The sequence below is a fragment of the Canis aureus genome, chromosome 6 (genome assembly GCF_053574225.1).
Source record: "Canis aureus isolate CA01 chromosome 6, VMU_Caureus_v.1.0, whole genome shotgun sequence".
Taxonomy (NCBI): Eukaryota; Metazoa; Chordata; class Mammalia; order Carnivora; family Canidae; genus Canis; species Canis aureus.
In genome coordinates, this window is record NC_135616.1 from 27,077,232 (window position 1) to 27,095,584 (window position 18,353).

At 49.7% G+C, this 18,353-nt stretch overlaps 1 protein-coding gene across 1 annotated transcript in view; it reads left to right on the top strand.

The window, feature by feature from the left end:
* The first annotated feature begins 1,613 nt into the window (after positions 1-1,613).
* Positions 1,614-18,353, top strand: part of MOCOS (molybdenum cofactor sulfurase) — a 53,589-nt gene continuing 36,849 nt past the window's right edge. The window contains exons 1-5 of the mRNA XM_077900506.1: positions 1,614-1,770; positions 8,263-8,352; positions 12,275-12,341; positions 13,823-14,464; positions 16,607-16,683. Coding sequence (XP_077756632.1) covers positions 1,629-1,770; positions 8,263-8,352; positions 12,275-12,341; positions 13,823-14,464; positions 16,607-16,683 — 1,018 coding nt within the window. The 5' untranslated portion in view covers positions 1,614-1,628. The remainder of the gene's footprint in view (positions 1,771-8,262; positions 8,353-12,274; positions 12,342-13,822; positions 14,465-16,606; positions 16,684-18,353) is intronic.

Below are 18,353 nucleotides of genomic sequence, written 5' to 3' on the forward strand. Positions count from 1 at the left end.
TAAGAGCCACCTCATGGATCTGCTTACTTAAGTGTGGAATAATGAGTACAGGTAACGGCATACAGGTGCCCAGGGCGGTACCTGCTCTTACCGTTATTGCCAGAAGTCACATTTCAGGAGAGTACAGTGGAGAGAGGTAAAGATGCCACCAGTGCCCAAGCTTCCAGCTCCAAGTGTAGGCAGAAGGGGCTGGCGGTGGTCAGTGATGCCAATGAGCAAATTTGGGCATTCGTTCATGAATATGTTCGTTCAGAACAAGTATGAATGCTTGACCAGTAAGGACCTGTGGATCTGGCAGTGAGGATGAGCTGGGGCTGTCTGCAGGCAGAGGCCCCCTCAGCACAGGGCGTGCCAGGATTCTGCCCCCTCAGCTGCAGCCCCAGAATGAGGAACCTCTGGCCAGGGCCCTTATAGATCCCCCTACCCCCCCCCAAAATGCAACCTAATATTCAGGGGCTGGGCCGGGCCAGGAGGGGCAACACTGTGCATGGCCCTCCGGCAGCTCTCGAGCTGAGCCAAGCTGCAGCCCTCGGGCTGCTTTTTATACAGGCAGAGGCTGGGCCCAGGGATCTGCGGGGTACATAGGGTACATACGTCATCACGCATCGCAAGGGCGTGCGGCACCTGCACTAGGCTGCAGCCAGCCTGGCTGGGGCGCCGGCGGTGGACTTGTGCCATGGGCGCCCTTCCCACCTCCGAGGACCATGGTATGCTTCGGAAGCCAGGGGTCCACCCCTCCTTGGGTGGGTCGCTCTACTTGGCCCACACCTGAGTCCCTTCACCTGGCTCCCAGCGCTTGGTGCCTCTTCACTGCGGGTTCTGCGCTAAGCCCCCTAACTTGGTTCCACACCAGGCACCTCGCCTAGGCCTCCACTACCTGGTCACCTTTCCCTCCATCCTCCGAAGCGGGTCCCCACCCTGGGATCGCACCCGAGTTCTCCCTCCCATCCTCGTGCCGGGCCCCACCTTGTGCACCTGCCCACTGGCTCCCGCACCTGCGCCGCGCTTCCGACGCCTGGGCCTGGCCTGCCGCTCAGTATGAGGCAGCGGTGCCCCGGGTCAGAGCCGCCCTGACTCGGGCACCCCGGCCGCAGGTCCAAGGGCAGAGCGCAGGAGGCCCTCTGGTCGGAGTCGCAACCGAGCTACGGCTTCGATGGAGCGCAACCGCTGAGAGCTACTAAACAACCCCCTGGAGCCCCAGGCCTTCTTCCTCTTCCACACTTTGCCTCAGACACACGGCAGGGGGGGGGGGGGGCAGCAAGGCGAAGTCTCCTTGCAAACGCCAAGGCGACAAGGGTCAGGATGCGGAGCAGCGGAGAGCCGCGCGCTGCCTCTGCCCCAGACTCGTCGTGCTCCGCGGGTCCTCGGGGGCCTCTCCGTGGGCTCCCCGGGGACGCTGTTCAGAGAGATCACAAAAACGGGCCCCGCCCCAGGAAAAGGGCCGCAGAAAGTGAAACTCCGTGCGTCAGCGCCCCTGGCTCGCTGGGCCGCCCGCAGAGGCGCCGCCCCCGGCCGCGGACCCGGTGCCCGCCGAGGGCCGGGAGGTGCGGCCCGGGACGGCGGGCGCGGAGGCGTCGCTGCGGCCGAGTCGGCATCTCCCCCGCCCGGCGGCCGGGACGGCGCGAGGCATGGCCGAGGGTGCTGCGCCGCCGGGGCCCGAGCTGCTGGCCTTCGCGCGGTTCCGGGAGTCGAGCGAGCGGCCGCTCCCCTACGGCTATGGGCCGCGCAGCCTGCGGGAGCTGCGCCAGCGCGAATTCGGCCGCCTGGCAGGTGAGGCTGGCGGGGCACCTGTGCGGGCGGACCCGGCAGGGAGGACCGGGCGGGCGCGCGGGTTCTGGAACTGGGGTGGAAGGAGCTTTGGCTCTAGGTGGAGCGGCTCACCTTATTTGGGATACATTTGGACCGAAAGACCTGGAGAGACGTGTCCACGCATCCGCTTCGTGGACCCGGCTCCCCGAGGTCCCACCTGCAGCCCAGATTTCCTGCGATCTAGCTCCTTGGGCTTTTCCCGCGGTGCAGGACCAGCCTCGTCCCTACCTTACTCCTTACTCACCTGCTCCTACTCGCCCACCGCGGGCCGGCCTTAGGATTCCTTCCTTTGGCCCAGGCTTGCTCTAAAGGTCGGAGCTAGGGTTGCAAAATGCGGGGATGTCCTGCCGCCGCGGCTGTTGGGGCGCTCGCCCGCCCGCCCGCCCGCCAGCGAACAGGTGCAGCGCGCGGGTGGCCAGGGCGCGGGGCGGGGGGCGCGCCGTGGCGACCCAGAGGCTACAGCCTCTGGAGACTGAGCTCACACGCATCTTTCATTTGCGAAGCCTCAGTTTTCTCCGGCGTGCAGCCGGAATACTGCCTCCGAGCTCTAGCTCGCCGGGCGCCTCCCATTCGCAAAACGGGCACTTTGAGCTTTCGGGGCAGGGCGAGCCTGTAAACTGGACACAAGGCCGGGATCACATCCCTTGGGTTTCCGCAGGACGGAACAGGCTGGTCGAATTTTAAGTCGAGCTTCATCCTTGCTGCAGGGCGAGAGGGCTCTCGCCCCTGTGGGGACTGTGTAGGGACTCGCTCTTTTAAGGGACCTCAAGTGAGGGGCGGCCTCGAGCCTCAGAACCGCGGCGGGCGGGGCCGGGAGGGCGCGCAGGTGAAGTGGGCTCGGTGGTGGCGGCCGGAGTTGACTCGTACTCATTCTGCCGCAGTGAGCAACTAACTGGTGACTGCTTCCTTGCTTGTGGCGCAACAGCCACCCTGGCGTGATATTTCATTAATCGGGTAGCTGATTTCAGCTCTTTTGAGTCACTTTCTCCAGTTTGGGAGAGTGACTGGTTTTTCCTCTTGGAGGGCTTTCAGGGCTGTGGCCTCCGCTCTGTGCGTCTCCTGTCTGTACCTCAGTAGGGACCTCGGGAGGGAGACCGCGGGCCTTCTGGCTCCTCTCTACCACCTGCCCATTCTTCCTAGTGGCACATCCACCTGGAGGAGACAGCACCTCACCCCAATGCTTCTGCCTGCTGTCTCTGAAAGTTTGTATTACGGAAATTTCCACCCTAGGAGTAGACTGGGACAATGAACACCCACAGAGGTGGAGGGAGGGAAGGAGGCTCCCCATTCTTTTGAAGAAAGTTTAGAGGCTGTTTTGGTGCAGCCCATAATTATTTCTGCACCACACCTGCTTAATCTCCTAATCCCTCCAGCTCTGGTCCCTCACACCCATCACTGGCTGACCTCTCCCCTGAAGACTACCCTGGGGAAGTAGAAGTATGTTCTGGGCCCGTACTTGTTTACTTGTGTCCCTCAGAGAGCAGCACCTTTTCCCTTAAATGTAAAATTTAGATGTGATAGCCAGGATCCCAGGCTTCAGAGCCCCTTTAAAATCTACCATATTGGGACACCTGGGTGACTCAGTGGTTGAGTGTCTGCCTTTGGCTCAGGGCGTGATCCTGGGGTCCTGGGATTGAGTCCCACATCGGGATCCTGCAGGGAGCTTGCTTCTCTCTCTACCTGTGTCTCTTGCCTCTCTGTCTGTGTCTCTCATGAATAAATGAATAAAATCTTTTAAAAAAATCTACTGTTTTGTATTCTATCATCTATCTATCTATCTATCTATCTATCTATCTATCTATCTATCTACCTAGTGCAAGTTCCCAGCATTTCCTCTACATTAATAGTTCAAGTAGAGTTTTGTGAATTAAACCCACCCCTTCCATGGCTGGGAGTCTTGGAACATAAGCACGCACTTTTTTTCTCTCACAGATCAGGGAAAAACAAACAAAACAAAATAACATAACCTTCATCTCCTCTTCTTTTCCCCTTCCTCCTTCTCCTCATAGTTTTTGTGCAGGCTGGAGAGTTTTTTGGTTACGTGGTAGCTCTAGATAATTACATGCTTAATCTTTAAATGCTGAAACATTTTGCCTAACCAATTGGTTGGGAATTCCCTTGTCTTGGTGAAAGGAGCATATTGAATTTTCAGATGTGGTACAAATGGTTCTTGAAGTCTCAGAGCACTGATGGATAGCCACTCACCTGTATAGAACTGAGAACTGAAGAGGCAAGGTCTAGAAGAGACCCTGGAATTTCCTTCTTGAAGACCCAATACCAGTGGGTTTTGGGGTCGTTTGCTTGCTTCTTCTAATAACAGTCAAATCTCAGTGGGTGTTACTATATGCCAAGCACTAAACTGGGCTCTGTTTACAGACTCTTTTAACCCGCATCCCATCTGCAGGTGAAGGAACAGGGATCCAGAGTGGTTAGTGGTAGAGCAAAATTCAGTCAGGTTGGCTGACTTGGATTCTGCACTGTTAACCACGGTGCTAGCTGGCTTCTCAGATCTCTAGCTAATCTAACAGGGCTGACTGGTTTTGCAAAATTAACTACTTGACCAAAGGCCAAAGTAGCCTTCTCCCAAAAGTCTTCCTGGCCCTGCAGAAGACTGTGGGCAAGACACGTGGTGCTCCTTGGGAACCCCTTAGGTTTCACATGTTCCCCGGGGCTTCACAAAAGCATCTCCCTGATGTGTACCTAGACAGAAGCCTGTCTTTTGGTATGGTGCATTTGTATTTCTGAATCTTCAGTTAAAGAGAACGTTATTCTAAAACTAATTTTTTTGGGTTAGGTAGTATCTTTACACAGCATTCCAAAGGTGCCAAAGGACGGTAAAGGGCCAGGGAGCCCCCTCTCACTCCAGCCACAGCCATGGTGGCTGCCCCAGGGTCAGCTCCTGCCATTTGTGTCCTGTGTCTCTTTTTAGTTGTTGTCTATATTTATATGAGTGTGTACAGTTTTTTTATCACGTAATTGAGACATAACATCTGTTAACTGACACAGTTTACATTTATTTGTTTATGGTCTTTCTCTGTCACTATCATACCAGCTTTTTTTTAAATTTTTATTTATTTATGATAGTCACAGAGAGAGAGAGAGAGAGAGGCAGAGACACAGGCAGAGGGAGAAGCAGGCTCCATGTACCGGGAGCCCGACGTGGGATTCGATCCCGGGTCTCCAGGATCGCGCCCTGGGCCAAAGGCAGGCGCCAAATCACTGCGCAACCCAGGGATCCCTCCAGCTTTTTTTATCTACTGTTGTGTCTCTACCACTTAGAATAGTGCCTGGCACACAGTAATTACTCAATAAACATTTCTTGAATGTAAAAATACAATAAACAAGGAAATAAAAGGAAACTTAATTGGCCTGATAAAGGCTATCTTCAAGAAATCCACCGCTAATATCATACTTACTGGCAAAAGACTGACAGCTTTGTTTCTAAGATCAGGAATAAGACAAGGATGTCTGGTCTCACCACTGCTATTCAACATCATACTAAGGGTTCTAACCAGGACAATTAGGCAAGAAAATGGAACAAAAGTCACCCAGATTGGAAAACATTTCTATTTGTGGATAACATAACCTTGTATATAAAAAAAATCCTAAAGAATCCACATATAAAACTATTAGAACTAAAAAACAAGCTCAGCAAGGTTACAGGATAGAAGCTCAATATACAAATATCAACCTGATTTCTATACACTAGTAAGAAAAGCTATGAAAATTAAATAAAGGAAAGCTTCATAAAGAATAAAATACATAGAAATAAATTTATCAAAAGAAGTAGAAAGCAAACACTGAAGACTACAACATGTCATTGAAAGAAAGAAATAAAGGAAGATTAAATTAATGGAAAGACATCCTATATTCATGAATTTGAAGACTAAGTATTGCTAACATGACAATACCCCCCAAACTGATCTGCAGATTGAATGTCATTCCAACCAAAATCCCAGGTACCTTTTTGCAGCAATTGACAAATTGATCCTAAAATTCATATAGAGATGGGAGGGACCCAACTAGCCAAAGCAACCTTGGGAGGGAACAAAGTTGAAGGCCTCACACTTCCCATAAAAGTAAAGTAAGTAAAATTTATATAAAGTTACAGTAATCAAGACAATGTGGTATGAGGACAGATGCATGAAACAATGGAGTAGAATTGTAAGTCTGAAATAAACCCACACATCTATGGTCAATTGCTTTTTAACAGAAGGCCAAGACTATTCAATAGAGGAAAGAATAGTCTCTTCAACAAATAGTGTGGGGGCAGCTGGTATCCACACACAAAAGAATGAAGGTAGACCCCTACCTCACACTGTATTTGAAAATTAACTGAAAAAAAAAAAATGAGGCACTTGGGTGGCTCAGTGGTTGAGCATCTGCCTTTGGCTCAGGGCATGATCCCAGGATCCTGGGATCAAGTCCTGCATGAGGCTCCCCAAAGGGAGCTTGCTTCTTCCTCTGCCTATGTCTCTGCCTTTCTCTCTGTGTCTCTCATGAATAACTAAAATCTTTAAAAATTTTAACTAAAAATGGACTAAAGTCCGAAATACAAGAGCTAAAAATATAAAACTCTTAGAAGAAAGCATAAGCAATAATCATCAGGACCTTGAATTAGGAATGGTTTCTTATGTCACTAAAATTACAAGCAACAGTAACAACCAAAATAGAAAAATTGGACTTCATCAAAACTAAAAACTTTTATGCTTCAATGGATGCCACCAAAAAAGGACAACTGACCGAATGGGAGAAAACAGATGTCCCCATAAAAACTTGCACATAAATAGTCATTGCAGCATTACTTATAGCAGGCAAAAAATAGAAACCACCCACAGGTTTATCATTGGATGAATGGATAAACAAAATGTAGTGCGTCCATACAGTAGAATATTATTCAGTCATAAAAATGAATGACATGAAAATATGGATGCTAAGTGGAAGAAGGCAGACACAAAAGGTCACATAGTATATAATTTCATTTATGTGAAATGCCCAGAATCCACAAATCTGTAGACAGAAAGTAGATTAGTGATTGCCAGGGGCTGGGGCTGGGTAGATTGGGGAGTGATTGGCAGTGGGTATGGGCTCCCTTTTTGGGATGAATGAAATTGTTCAAAAATTAGATAATGGTGATGGTTGCACAACTTTATGGATCTGCTAAAAGCACCACTAAAAGGGTGAATGTTATGGTATGGGAATTATATCTCAATAAAGCTGTTACACAAGAAACAAAAAAAAAATCCATTCTTCACAAAACAACAGAAAAAAACCCATTTAAGTGAATGAAAGGAGGAATGAATATTCACACTGTATGTTCTCAAAAGTGTTATCTTAGAGTTTACTCCACGTCAGTACTTAAAAAGTACTAGATGGAGGTACAAGAATTCTTTATTTTAAACACATGTTCATGGACATTTAAGTCATTTCCAGTTTCTGGCTACTGCAGACAATGCTGCACTAAGTGTCCTCATGTGCAGGCCATTTCACAAACCACGGGGATTTATAAGGTGAATTCTTAGAAGAGGGATTGCTGGGTCAAGGAGGGTTTGCATTTTCTTTTCTTTTTTAAAGATTTACTTATTTATTTGGGAGAGAGAGAGAGAAAATGGGGGAGGGGCAGTGGGAGAAGGAGATAGAATCTTAAGCAGACTCCCTGCTGAGTTTGGAGACCCATGCAGGACTTGATCCCACGACCCTGAGATCATGACCTGAGCTCAAAAAGAGTTGGACACTTAACCAACTGTGCCACCCAGGTGCCCTGTGGATTTGCATTTGAAAGTGTAACCCATATTGACAAACTACTATCCATAAAGAAACTGTATCAGTGTAGCCTCCAACCAGCCATGTCCCAGCAGGCCTCTTTTCCAGCACCTTCACCCACACGGTGAGTTATCCAACCTTCTGGTCTCCACCATCTGATGGGAAAACCTCAGCATTTCCCTCTCATCTAAATTTGCCTATATCTCTGTTTATGAAAGAGGCTAGGAAGATCGTTTACAATCCTAGTATTTTCCAAAGCTCTCAGAACTGGTCCAGGGTCGAGGGATGGCGAATTCACTGTGGGAAAGCAGACTCAGAGCTCGACCAACCGCCGGGGAAGCAGCAAGGAAATCCTGGGTAGGAAGTGAGTCATCCGTGTGAAATTACTTTACCGTCATTAATGACAAATGTCTGTTGGGCTCCTCCTGTGTGTGGGATACTGTTCCTGGTTTTGCAAAAGAGCTGGTTAATCAGGCAGCCTTGCTCCGGGCACTAAAGTTGATTACACAGGAGAGTGCAATCTTCCATTGCTCATGCTTACTATTTGGATTAAGAAGCTCCTATCAAGAGGCTGGGAGAAATCAGTAGCCTGGTGGTCCCACTGCTCAAGCTCACCCAGACCAGATCCTGATAATATAAGTAGAATACCTCTGAAAAACAACCACAGCTTTATTCTGTGTTTTCTTTCAGGAACTGTCTACCTTGACCATGCAGGAGCCACGTTGTTTCCCCAGAGTCAGCTCACAAGCTTCACTAATGATCTCATGGAAAATGTTTATGGTAAAGAACAACACACCAAAGCTGACTTTTGCATTGAATAGGAGCCAACTACATTCAGCTGATATATCTCTGCTTACCAAATGTTGGATTAATAGACCAGGACTGTGCTGAGCATGTAGCACTGAATAGGCCCCGTGGGGTGGGCGGGTGGTCAAGGAAGCCCAAAGGTCAGTCCCTATAATACATGCGCTGCCAGGATTAGGAAGAATTGGCTCAGGGACACAATTTACTTCCAGAAGAACGGGTCAATGTCAGAAGGGCACAGAAGTACAAAGGTGCTGTGTTTGACAGCAGTATGACCCTGGGGGACAGTGCAGTGCAGAGGGTAGGGTGGCAGGAAGGACATTCACTCCTTTATTTTTTTATTTTTTTTATTTTTTTTTAATTTATTTTTATTTTAATTTATTTATTTTTTTTTATTTATGATAGTCACAGAGAGAGAGAGAGGTGCAGAGACACAGGCAGAGGGAGAAGCAGGCTCCATGCACTGGGAGCCCGACGTGGGATTCGATCCCGGGTCTACCAGGATCGCGCCCTGGGCCAAAGGCAGGCGCCAAACCGCTGCGCCACCCAGGGATCCCCCCCTTTTTTTTTTTTTTTAAAGATGTATTTATTTATTTGAGAGTCAGAGAGAGAGCAAGAACACAGGCAGGAGGGGCAGAGGGAGAGAGAGAGAAACTCAAGCATACTCTGCACTGAGTGAGGAGCCTTACATGGGGCTTGATCTCATGTCTCTGAGAGATCATACCTGAGTCGAAACCAAGAGTTGGATGCTTAATCGACTACACCATCCAGGCACCCTCATTCTTTCACTCCATAAGTGTTTGTTGGGCCACTTTGGTATTGGGGGCATGGTGCTAACATGAAGACAAAGGAAGCACTGCCTCTGCCTTCGTGGGCTGTGACCTAGTACACAGGACCTAATCCTGTGAGCTCCAATATAAATGTAAATGACCAGCTATATGAAGGGCTATGAACACAAGGCCCTGATACCGTGGTGGGGTGTGGCTTCAGAGCCACAGCATTGGCCATTTGAGTGTCAGAAAAAGCTGTTTTAGGAGTGGGGTGGATCCTGGAGGATGAGCAGGAATTCACATGGAGAAGAGAGGGAGAAGGGTATTCCAGGCAGAGGTAATAGCATGAACCAAGACCCATTAGTGGGTCCAGGAATTAGCTCCGGAGTGCAGAGAAGGGGAGGAGAGTGCAGGGGGCCTGAATGGAGAGGTAGGGGCATTGAGGGCGCTCTGAGGAGTTTGATGTTTCCTCTAGAAACCATATTCGGTTGCTCCAGATACTTTATCTCCACCGTCCCCCTCTGCTCTCCCAGCAAACTAGTGTACAGGTGCTGCTATCCAACAAGCTAAGGTACAGGTTCTGTTCTCACTCCTGGGCCCCAGAGAGGATAGGGAGCTAACCAGAGGCCACTCAGTCAGGAAGTGCTGGGGCTGGGGGATCTGGATCTCCAGGCATTTGGGCTCCAGAGCGCAAGGCCTTGGTCTTCACCAGACTCCCTCAGTTCATGACAATCCTTTTTTTTTTTTTTCAAATATTTATTTATTCATTCATTCAGAGAGAGCGAAGAGAGAAGCAGAGACACAGGCGGAGGGAGAAGCAGGCTCCATGCAGGAAGCCTGATGTGGGACTTGATCCTGGGTCCCCAGGATCACACCCCAGGCTACAGGCGGCGCTAAACCGCTGCGCCACTGGGGCTGCCCAGTTCATGACAATCCTATCATGCCCCAATATGATCCTGGGCAGCCAGCAGATATTTAAATCTAGAGAAAAGTTTCTAGAGGAGATGCCAGTGAGGGTCCTTATCTTGACTTTAATCCATGATTTGCAAAGAGATCCGCAAATCTTCTCTAACTCTTTGCAAGAGTTTTAACTGTGGGCACGGTGACAGAATCTAGACTGGAGGTGGTGCTGAGCTAAAAACTAGAGTGTTGAGAGGCTATTCGGGTAAGTACCAAGTCTCACAGGTTACTGGTGCTTATGGAAAAGGAATAGTGGTAGCTTCAGTGGCCAGAAATCCAGTGTGACCAGACGGCATGGTAGAAACATGAAATGAGAAAACAAATGAACAAACAAAAAAAGTCAAGACTGCGTTAGCGTGCACATGTAGTCCTGCTCCTGAGAAGTGCTTGTGCCTGGCTCCTGCATGTCCAGCCCCTGGAGAGGTCTGTGTCCTCACCTGGGGGGCTGTGTTTTGAGGGAGGTAATGATACTTCGGGACCCACTCAGGAGAGATGGAAGGAGGGAAGATAAACTAGAAATTGACAAGTGAAATTAGTAGAGATGTTAGCTTTGAGCCTGGGCTAAGGGGAGATGTGATGGCCGCCTTCACATATTTGGAGGAATTAGATGTGTTTCTGCGGGAACAAGGCCAGGAGCAGGAGTATGAACACAGGGCAAGAGAGGGGGATTTATTTATTTTTAAAATTTATTTATTTATGATAGTCACACACAGAGAGAGAGAGGCAGAGACACAGGCAGAGGGAGAAGCAGGCTCCATGCACTGGGAGCCCGACGTGGGATTCAATCCCGGGTCTCCAGGATCGCGCCCTGGGCCAAAGGCAGGCGCCAAACCGCTGCGCCACCCAGGGATCCCAAGAGAGGGGGATTTAGATGAAGTGGTGTTCATGGCTCTGTCTCATGGCTGGGGAAGGGGCAGCCTCCTGAGGATGTGTTCTTGCTTCCCTGGGATTACTGATCAGAACCACCTGTCAGGGAACTTGGAGGAAAGGTTCTAGCATTGGCCTGGCTGCCAATGAGCTGACTTCCATCTCCAGAATGCTCTTCCCAATCCCATCTTGTTCTACTAGTGGGGGGCAGGGGTTGGTTTGTTTGTTTAAAAAAGTATTTTAAAAATCAAGTTATGTTTTACATATTATACAATTCATCTATTTCAAATGTACAATTTAGTGATTTTAGTAACTACCAAGTGATGCTACTATCACTATAAATCATTTAGGGGCAGCCCTGGTGGCTCAGTGGTTTAGCGCTGCCTTCAGCCCAGGGCGTGATCCTGGAGACCCGGGATCGAGTCCCATGTCAGGCTCCCTGCCTGGAGCCTGCTTCTCCCTCTGCCTGTGTCTCTGCCTCTCTCTCTTTCTCTCTGCGTCTCTCATGAAAAATTAACAAAATATTAAAAAAACAAATCATTAAGGACATTTTCATTCCTCCATAAGATCTCTGATGCCTATTTATTTTTTTAAAGATTTTATTTATTTATTCATGAGAATACACACACACAGAGAGAGAGAGAGAGAGAGAGAGAGAGAGAGGCAGAGACACAGGCAGAAGGAGAAGCAGGATCCATGCAGGGAGCCCGACGTGGAACTCGACTTGGGACTCCATCCTGGGTCTCCAGGATCACACCCTGGGCTGCAGGCGGCGCTAAACCGCTGAGCCACCGGGGCTGCCCCTCTGATGCCTATTTATAATTCATCCCTGTTACCCCCTCAGTCCCAGGCAACCACTAATCCATTACTTTCTGAATATCTTTCTATACAATTGCCTTTGCTGGACATTTCATATAAATAGAATCAAACAATCTGTGACCTCTTAGCATGTTTTTGAGGTTCATTCATGACATAGCCAGTAGATTGTTCCCTTTTTGTTGTGAATACTTTCCAGTTGTGTGGATATACAACATCTTGTCTTTCTGCTGATCAGTTGATGGACATTCATGTTGTTCCCAGAATTTGGCTTTACCAATAAACCTCCCTTTGAACATTTCTGTGCATGAATCTTTGTGTGGACATGTGTTTTCATTTCTCTTGAGTGTATCGGAGTGGCATGGCTGGGTCATATAGTAATTGTATGCTTAACTTTTTGAGAAACCAAAAGAGAGGGTTTGGGAGGAACACAAGAGGAGAAACATAAGTAGTGACTTGATGGCTTTGTCTCTGTAACCTGCCAGGTAATCCTCACAGCCAGAATATCAGCAGCAAGCTCACCCACGAAATCGTGGAACACGTGCGCTACAGGTGAGTGGCAGAGATGCCAGCCTGAGTGGGCACTCCCAGGTGGATGGATTTCTTCCCTACCACCCACTGCATCCCACAAAGGCTCTGAGTTGGTTTCAGGAAGATCGCATTTGGGTAAATGATCACATGAACAGTGACAAATATCAGGGGCAGGGGATGGGAAGGTGTGAGTGAGTAGGTACAGAGCAGGGCTGATCTGAAGCACAGGTGGGTGGCCCTGAGGTGTGCACAGCTGTTGTGTGCAGCTTCAGGCTGATGCCAGAGTGCCTGAGGGCCAGAATGACCAGGAGGGACCCAATTTCCTAAGTCTCATTTTCAGAGAGAAGAAAAACATTTTCTTTGGGCTTTCATGTTTCATTGGGCATCTTGTTTTATCCATCCCCCCTTTTCTCCATGTGTAATATTCCTTTTTAGTAATTTCCAAGTAGTGCCTGAAGTTGCTTGAATCAATATAACAAGTTATTTCCAATTTAAAAGGGAAGCTGGGCTGCCAATTTTAAAAGCACCATGAAACAAGTTGGTGACTTAAAACTTGCTGCAATAGAGCTGAACCAAGGAGAGTGGTCCAAGGAGAGAGTATTTTCTAGGGTTGAGGTTGTTGTGGATTTTTATCTTTTTAAAAAAAGATTTATTTATTCATTTATTTGAGAGAGAGAAGGAGATAGAGAGCACATGAGCACAGGGGGAGACAGGGGCGGGAAAGGAGAAAGAGAATCCCAAGCAGACTCCCCATTGAGCATGGAGTTTGACTCAGGGCTTGATCTCACAACCCTAAGATCATGACCTAAGCTGAAATCAAGAGTTGGATGCTCCGGGTGCCTGGGTGGCTCAGTCAGTTAAGCATCTGCCTTCAGCCCAGGTTGTGATCCCAGGGTCCTGGGATGGAGCCAAGCCTGTATTGGTCTCCCTGCTTAGTGGGGAGCCTGCTTCTCCCTCTGCTGCACCCCACCTCCTACTCATGCTTGTGTGCTCTCTCTCTGAAATAAATAAATAAAATCTTTAAAAAAGGAAAAAAAAAAAAGGAATCAAATGCTCAATAGACAGCTACCCAGGTGCCTCATGGATTTTTTTTTAAAGGATTTTATTTGTTCATGAGGAAGAGACAGAGACAGAGACATAGTCAGAGGGAGGAGCAGGCTCCATGCTGGGAGCCCAACGTGGGACTCCTGGAGCTCCCAGATCACTCCCTGGGCCAAAGGCAGGCATTAAACCGCTGAGCCACCCAGGCATCCTGCCCCAGGATTTTTATCTTATCCATTGAGGGTGGGGACATGGGAGGCAGAGCTGCTCTTGCCAGCTTGAACCGGTTTGTCATCTCTTCCTGCTGCTTGCTCTGCCCCTACCCTAACTTTGTAATTGTGGCAAAGCTGATCTGGGTTTTTCCCTAAATATAAAGGGAGAGTGAGAGGTCAAATACAGCTACCCCTGAACATTTGACACTACTGAGACCATGGATTGGCATGATGCTATGCTTCTTCCAGGATTCTGGCGCACTTCCACACCTCCTCAGAGGACTACAGTGTGATTTTCACGGCAGGGAGCACGGCTGCTCTTAAACTGGTGGCGGAGGCCTTCCCGTGGGTGTCCCCAGGCCCGGAGTGCAGCGGGAGCCGGTTCTGTTACCTCACTGACAGCCATACCTCCGTGGTGGGCATGAGGACGGTCACCACGGCCATGAACGTCACTTCCATCCCAGTCAGGCCAGAGGACATGCGGTTGGCAGAGAGACGGGCCACTGCCGCCAGTGACCCTGACTGCCAGCTTCCGCATCTCTTCTGTTACCCCGCGCAGAGTAACTTTTCCGGGACCAGGTACCCCCTGTCCTGGATAGGAGAGGTCAAGGCTGGGCGGATGTGCCCTGTGAGTGTGCCTGGCAAGTGGTTCGTGCTGCTCGATGCAGCCTCCTATGTGAGCACCTCACCTTTGGACCTGTCGGTCCACCAGGCCGACTTTGTCCCCCTCTCCTTCTATAAGCTCTTTGGATTCCCCACTGGCCTGGGTGCCCTGCTGGTGAATAATCGTGTGGCTCCTCTGCTGAGGAAAACCTACTTTGGAGGGGGCACAGCTGCTGCGTACCTGGCAGGAGAAGACTTCTACATCCCAAGAAGCTCGGTGGCTGAAAGGTAACCTCTCTGTGGGAGTGGCTGACTGGAGTTCAGCAAGGCAGGGGTTCTGGCCTGCATCACCTATAGGGTTGTGCAAGGGACCCAACTGGGCCACTGGGGTTGGAGGGCTGGAGTGGAGTGGATGGAGGCCGGCTGGAGTGTGCCCCAGGTGGCTTAGTGAACTGGACCCCCACTTGGGGGCTTCTCCATAGCTATGAGGGTACAAGGGCTGCAAGCAGGAGAGGTGAAAGACTCTCAGGAGAGGAAGGAAGATAGGCCACCAGGCCTTTTTCCCAGAGCACAGGCAAGAGGTACAACGGTTTACTCAAGCAGTCATTTTAAAAGATGGCATTGTTTGGAACAAGATTGCGTGCATATTGATGGCACAACTGGTTATTATATTTTAAAAGATTTATTTATTTATTCATAAGAGACACAGAGAGAGAGAGACAGAGACAGACAGAGACACAGGCAGGGGGAGAAGCAGGCTCCACGCAGGGAGCCCGATGCAGGACTCGATCCCGGGTCTCCAGGGTCACGCCCTGGGAGGAAGGCGGCGCTGAACCGCTGAGCCACTGAGCCACCGGGGGCTGCCCAAATAAAATCTTTTTTTTTTTTTTTTTTAAAGATTTTATTTATTTATTTCTGAGAATACGCAGAGAGGAGAGAGAGAAGCAGAGACACAGGCAGAGGAAGAAGCAGGCGCCATGCAAGGAGCCTGACATGGGACTCGATCCCAGGTCTCCAGGATCAGGCCCTGGGCCAAAGGCAGGCGCTAAACTGCTGGAGCCACCCGGGCTGCCCCCAAATAAAATCTTTAAACAAACAAACAGAAATGAAAACCCAGTTGATTCATTAATTGTTGGTTCACATAATTGATTCACGGCTATCATTAACACATCGGTTTTATAAAGAAATCAACATTGCAGTAACAGTATTCTGAGCAGACCTCATCTCTAGAATCTTAAAATACAAAGCAGAGCATTTCCCCTGAAAGCTTCAACCTGCTTCCGTCACCCACAGGTGGGCTCGCAGAGGCTGCCGTCCCCATCCTCAGGCCAGTGCTCGCTGACACCTCCTGCCTCCGAGCCCCCCCCCCCCCCCCCCCAGCAGTGCGCGGGCGGACTCTGCCTGTCAGGCTCTGGGTCCGCATCCCGCCCCTGCTCTCTGCCCTGAGCCCTGCAGCCACGCGTCAGCCTCCCCACCTCCCCACCGCGGGCGTCCTCCGACTTGCCGCCCACCCCCGTCCCGCGCCCCCGCTGGCTCCCCGCTCATGCGCACTCGCGCCCAGCCGCACCGACGCAGCACTGACGCACTGACGCAGCACTGACGCGCCGACGACGCGCTGACGTCCCTGCCGTTCAGGGCGCGTGCCCGCTTCCGCCCGCTTCCGCCCGCTCGGGGTGTTCCCTGCGGCCTCCGCCTGGGACGCCCTTTCCCTCTGTGAACTCTGCTGTTTCAAAAATGATCCTTCTGCATCCTCAGTGCACTGTCACCCGCTGGCGTGTTGCTTACCTGTCGCGTGTCGTCCCTTGTTTCTGTGCCTCAGGACAAGGGAAGCACCAGAAGGGCACCGAGGACGGTGCCTGGCGCGCAGTGTGTGGGCAGTAGAGATTTGATGAATATTTTGGCTAGATGAGAAATCACAGAATGCGACGATCGTGAACACCCTGATAATCCAGGAGGGGCATGTGTGCTGTATCGGGAGCCTCCTAATGTTCCCCGAAGCCTGTGGTTCCGCAGGTTGGCATCCTAGACTTCCGAGCGCGTTGATCACACCCAACCGACGCCTTGCCAGCGGGGTTCCCTTGGGGCCAAGGGCAGCGTTTTAAGAGCCCGTGGCGCTTGGGGTCTTGTCAAAGTCTTCACGGGGGCAGGATAGCACTTCTCGAGGCGGTGACTGTCTTTTAGGGTCCTTTGTCACCATGGCCATCCGATCCCAAGGAAGCACCCCCAGTGAGCGAGTCAGGGCCAGAACCGGCCCCATCCGTCTCTGTGTGTAAATCCGTCTATCCTGACTGGGAGAGCAGTGGTTTATAAGACAGCAGAGGTATTCATCGATTATAGCCAAGACTAGAGTCAAAACCTTGTTGCATGCCACAAAATGCACATGGAGATGTTGGCCACAGCTTGACCTTGTTCCCCTCAACCCTGTTACAGGTTTGAAGATGGCACCATCTCCTTCCTTGACGTGATAGCACTAAAACATGGATTCGATGCCCTAGAGCGCCTCACAGGTCAGTGGACCCTTTTATCTATGTGGAATTTGCTCCTGTCACCTGCGTCCTTGAGGGAGCCTTGCAATGGGTGCGGTTTAGATAAGGTAGGTAAGGACGTAGGGTCTGTGTGAGCGGCTGGCACTTGGGAGCTGTACCCTGAATGCAGTTGAAGCTTATCCTGAAGAACTTCAGAATGACTTCTGAGGCAAGAGCAAGAGGCTGAGGTGCTGTGTGTGTGTGTGTGTGTGTGTGTCAGTTAAAAGAACATTTTCACAAGTAGGAGATTATTCCAAACCAGGAGATTAGTAGCTTCACAGGAGCAGAGGAGCCATCCTTGGTCCCCAAACTAGGACTGGTTACAGATCCTGAGACCTTATTCAGCTGCTACCTTTCTGGGTCCTCCCTCCTGTCACACTGGGGAGCTATATGATGAGCCCACTTTGCTCATGAGGAGCTAATATTTAGAGAGGTTAAATGCCTTCCCTGGGACCTAATAATTGAGATGGCTGAGATGTCCACCTAGACCATAATAATGCCTAACCCTGAGCCCCAACCACTGTCTCTGTTGTTGGCATTTGCAGTGATGCAGGTTTTCTTTCCTGGCAAATGTTTGGGGTGTGTGGGCAGGTGGAGGACCCTCACAGTAGGCTGACACACAGAGAGTTCATCCTGTTGTGCTCCTGGGCACTCTCCAGAGGCTGAGGTTCTAGAACTGGGTGGTACTGCTTGGACCATCCATATGGAAATGGAGTTGTGGTGAAGCAGGGATGTGGCTTAATGATTAGGTAGTCCTTCCTTTCTCTCTCTCTTGCCACCGTAACGGGACTCTTCAGGTTCTTGGCCTGAGCTGGGGGCAGACAGGATTCACAGGAGTGGAGGGGAGTCCTGATGGTAATGCAGAGAATGTACACCATCCAAGACAAAGAAAAGACAATAAAGACAAGTATTGAGATATGAGCACTTTTCCAAGGAAAGATATTAATAGACACCCAAACTGCAAGCTGCAGGTCTGATGGGGGCAGGGACACCTCTGAACTGAAAACAGACTGACCATATCAGTTCCACAATAAAGCAAACCCTGGTTATTCCTACTTTATCGCTTCTTTGGGAAAAAATGTGCTGAACTATCTGTAACACAAAATGCACCATTTTGGCCAACTTAAGTAAGTGTACGTTTCAGGGGCATTAAGTGTGCTTACATTGGTATGCCACCATCCACCACCGACTGGCTCCAGGACTTCTGCATCATCCCAAACTAAAACTCTACCCGTTCAACAGGCTGCCCCCTTCCCCTTGCCCCAGCCCCAAGTAATCTCAAGTCTCCTTTCTGCTTGTATGAATTTGCGTATTCTAGGCACTTAGATAAGAGGAATAATACATTATCTGCTCTTTTGTCTGGCTTATTTCACATGTTTTCAAGGTTCATCCATGTTGTAACATGTATCCCTAATCGATTTGGATAATGTTAAAATGCTTTAGACATTAAAAAAAAAAAACCAGCAAAACCACCCGATACTATTTATTTATTTATCTATCTATTTATTTATCTTATCCCCTGATACATTTATTTATTTATTTTTAAAAAGATTTACTTACTTATGATAGACATAGAGAGAGAGAGGCAGAGACACAGGAGGAGGGAGAAGGAGGCTCCCTGCCGGGAGCCCGATGTGGAACTCGATCCCAGG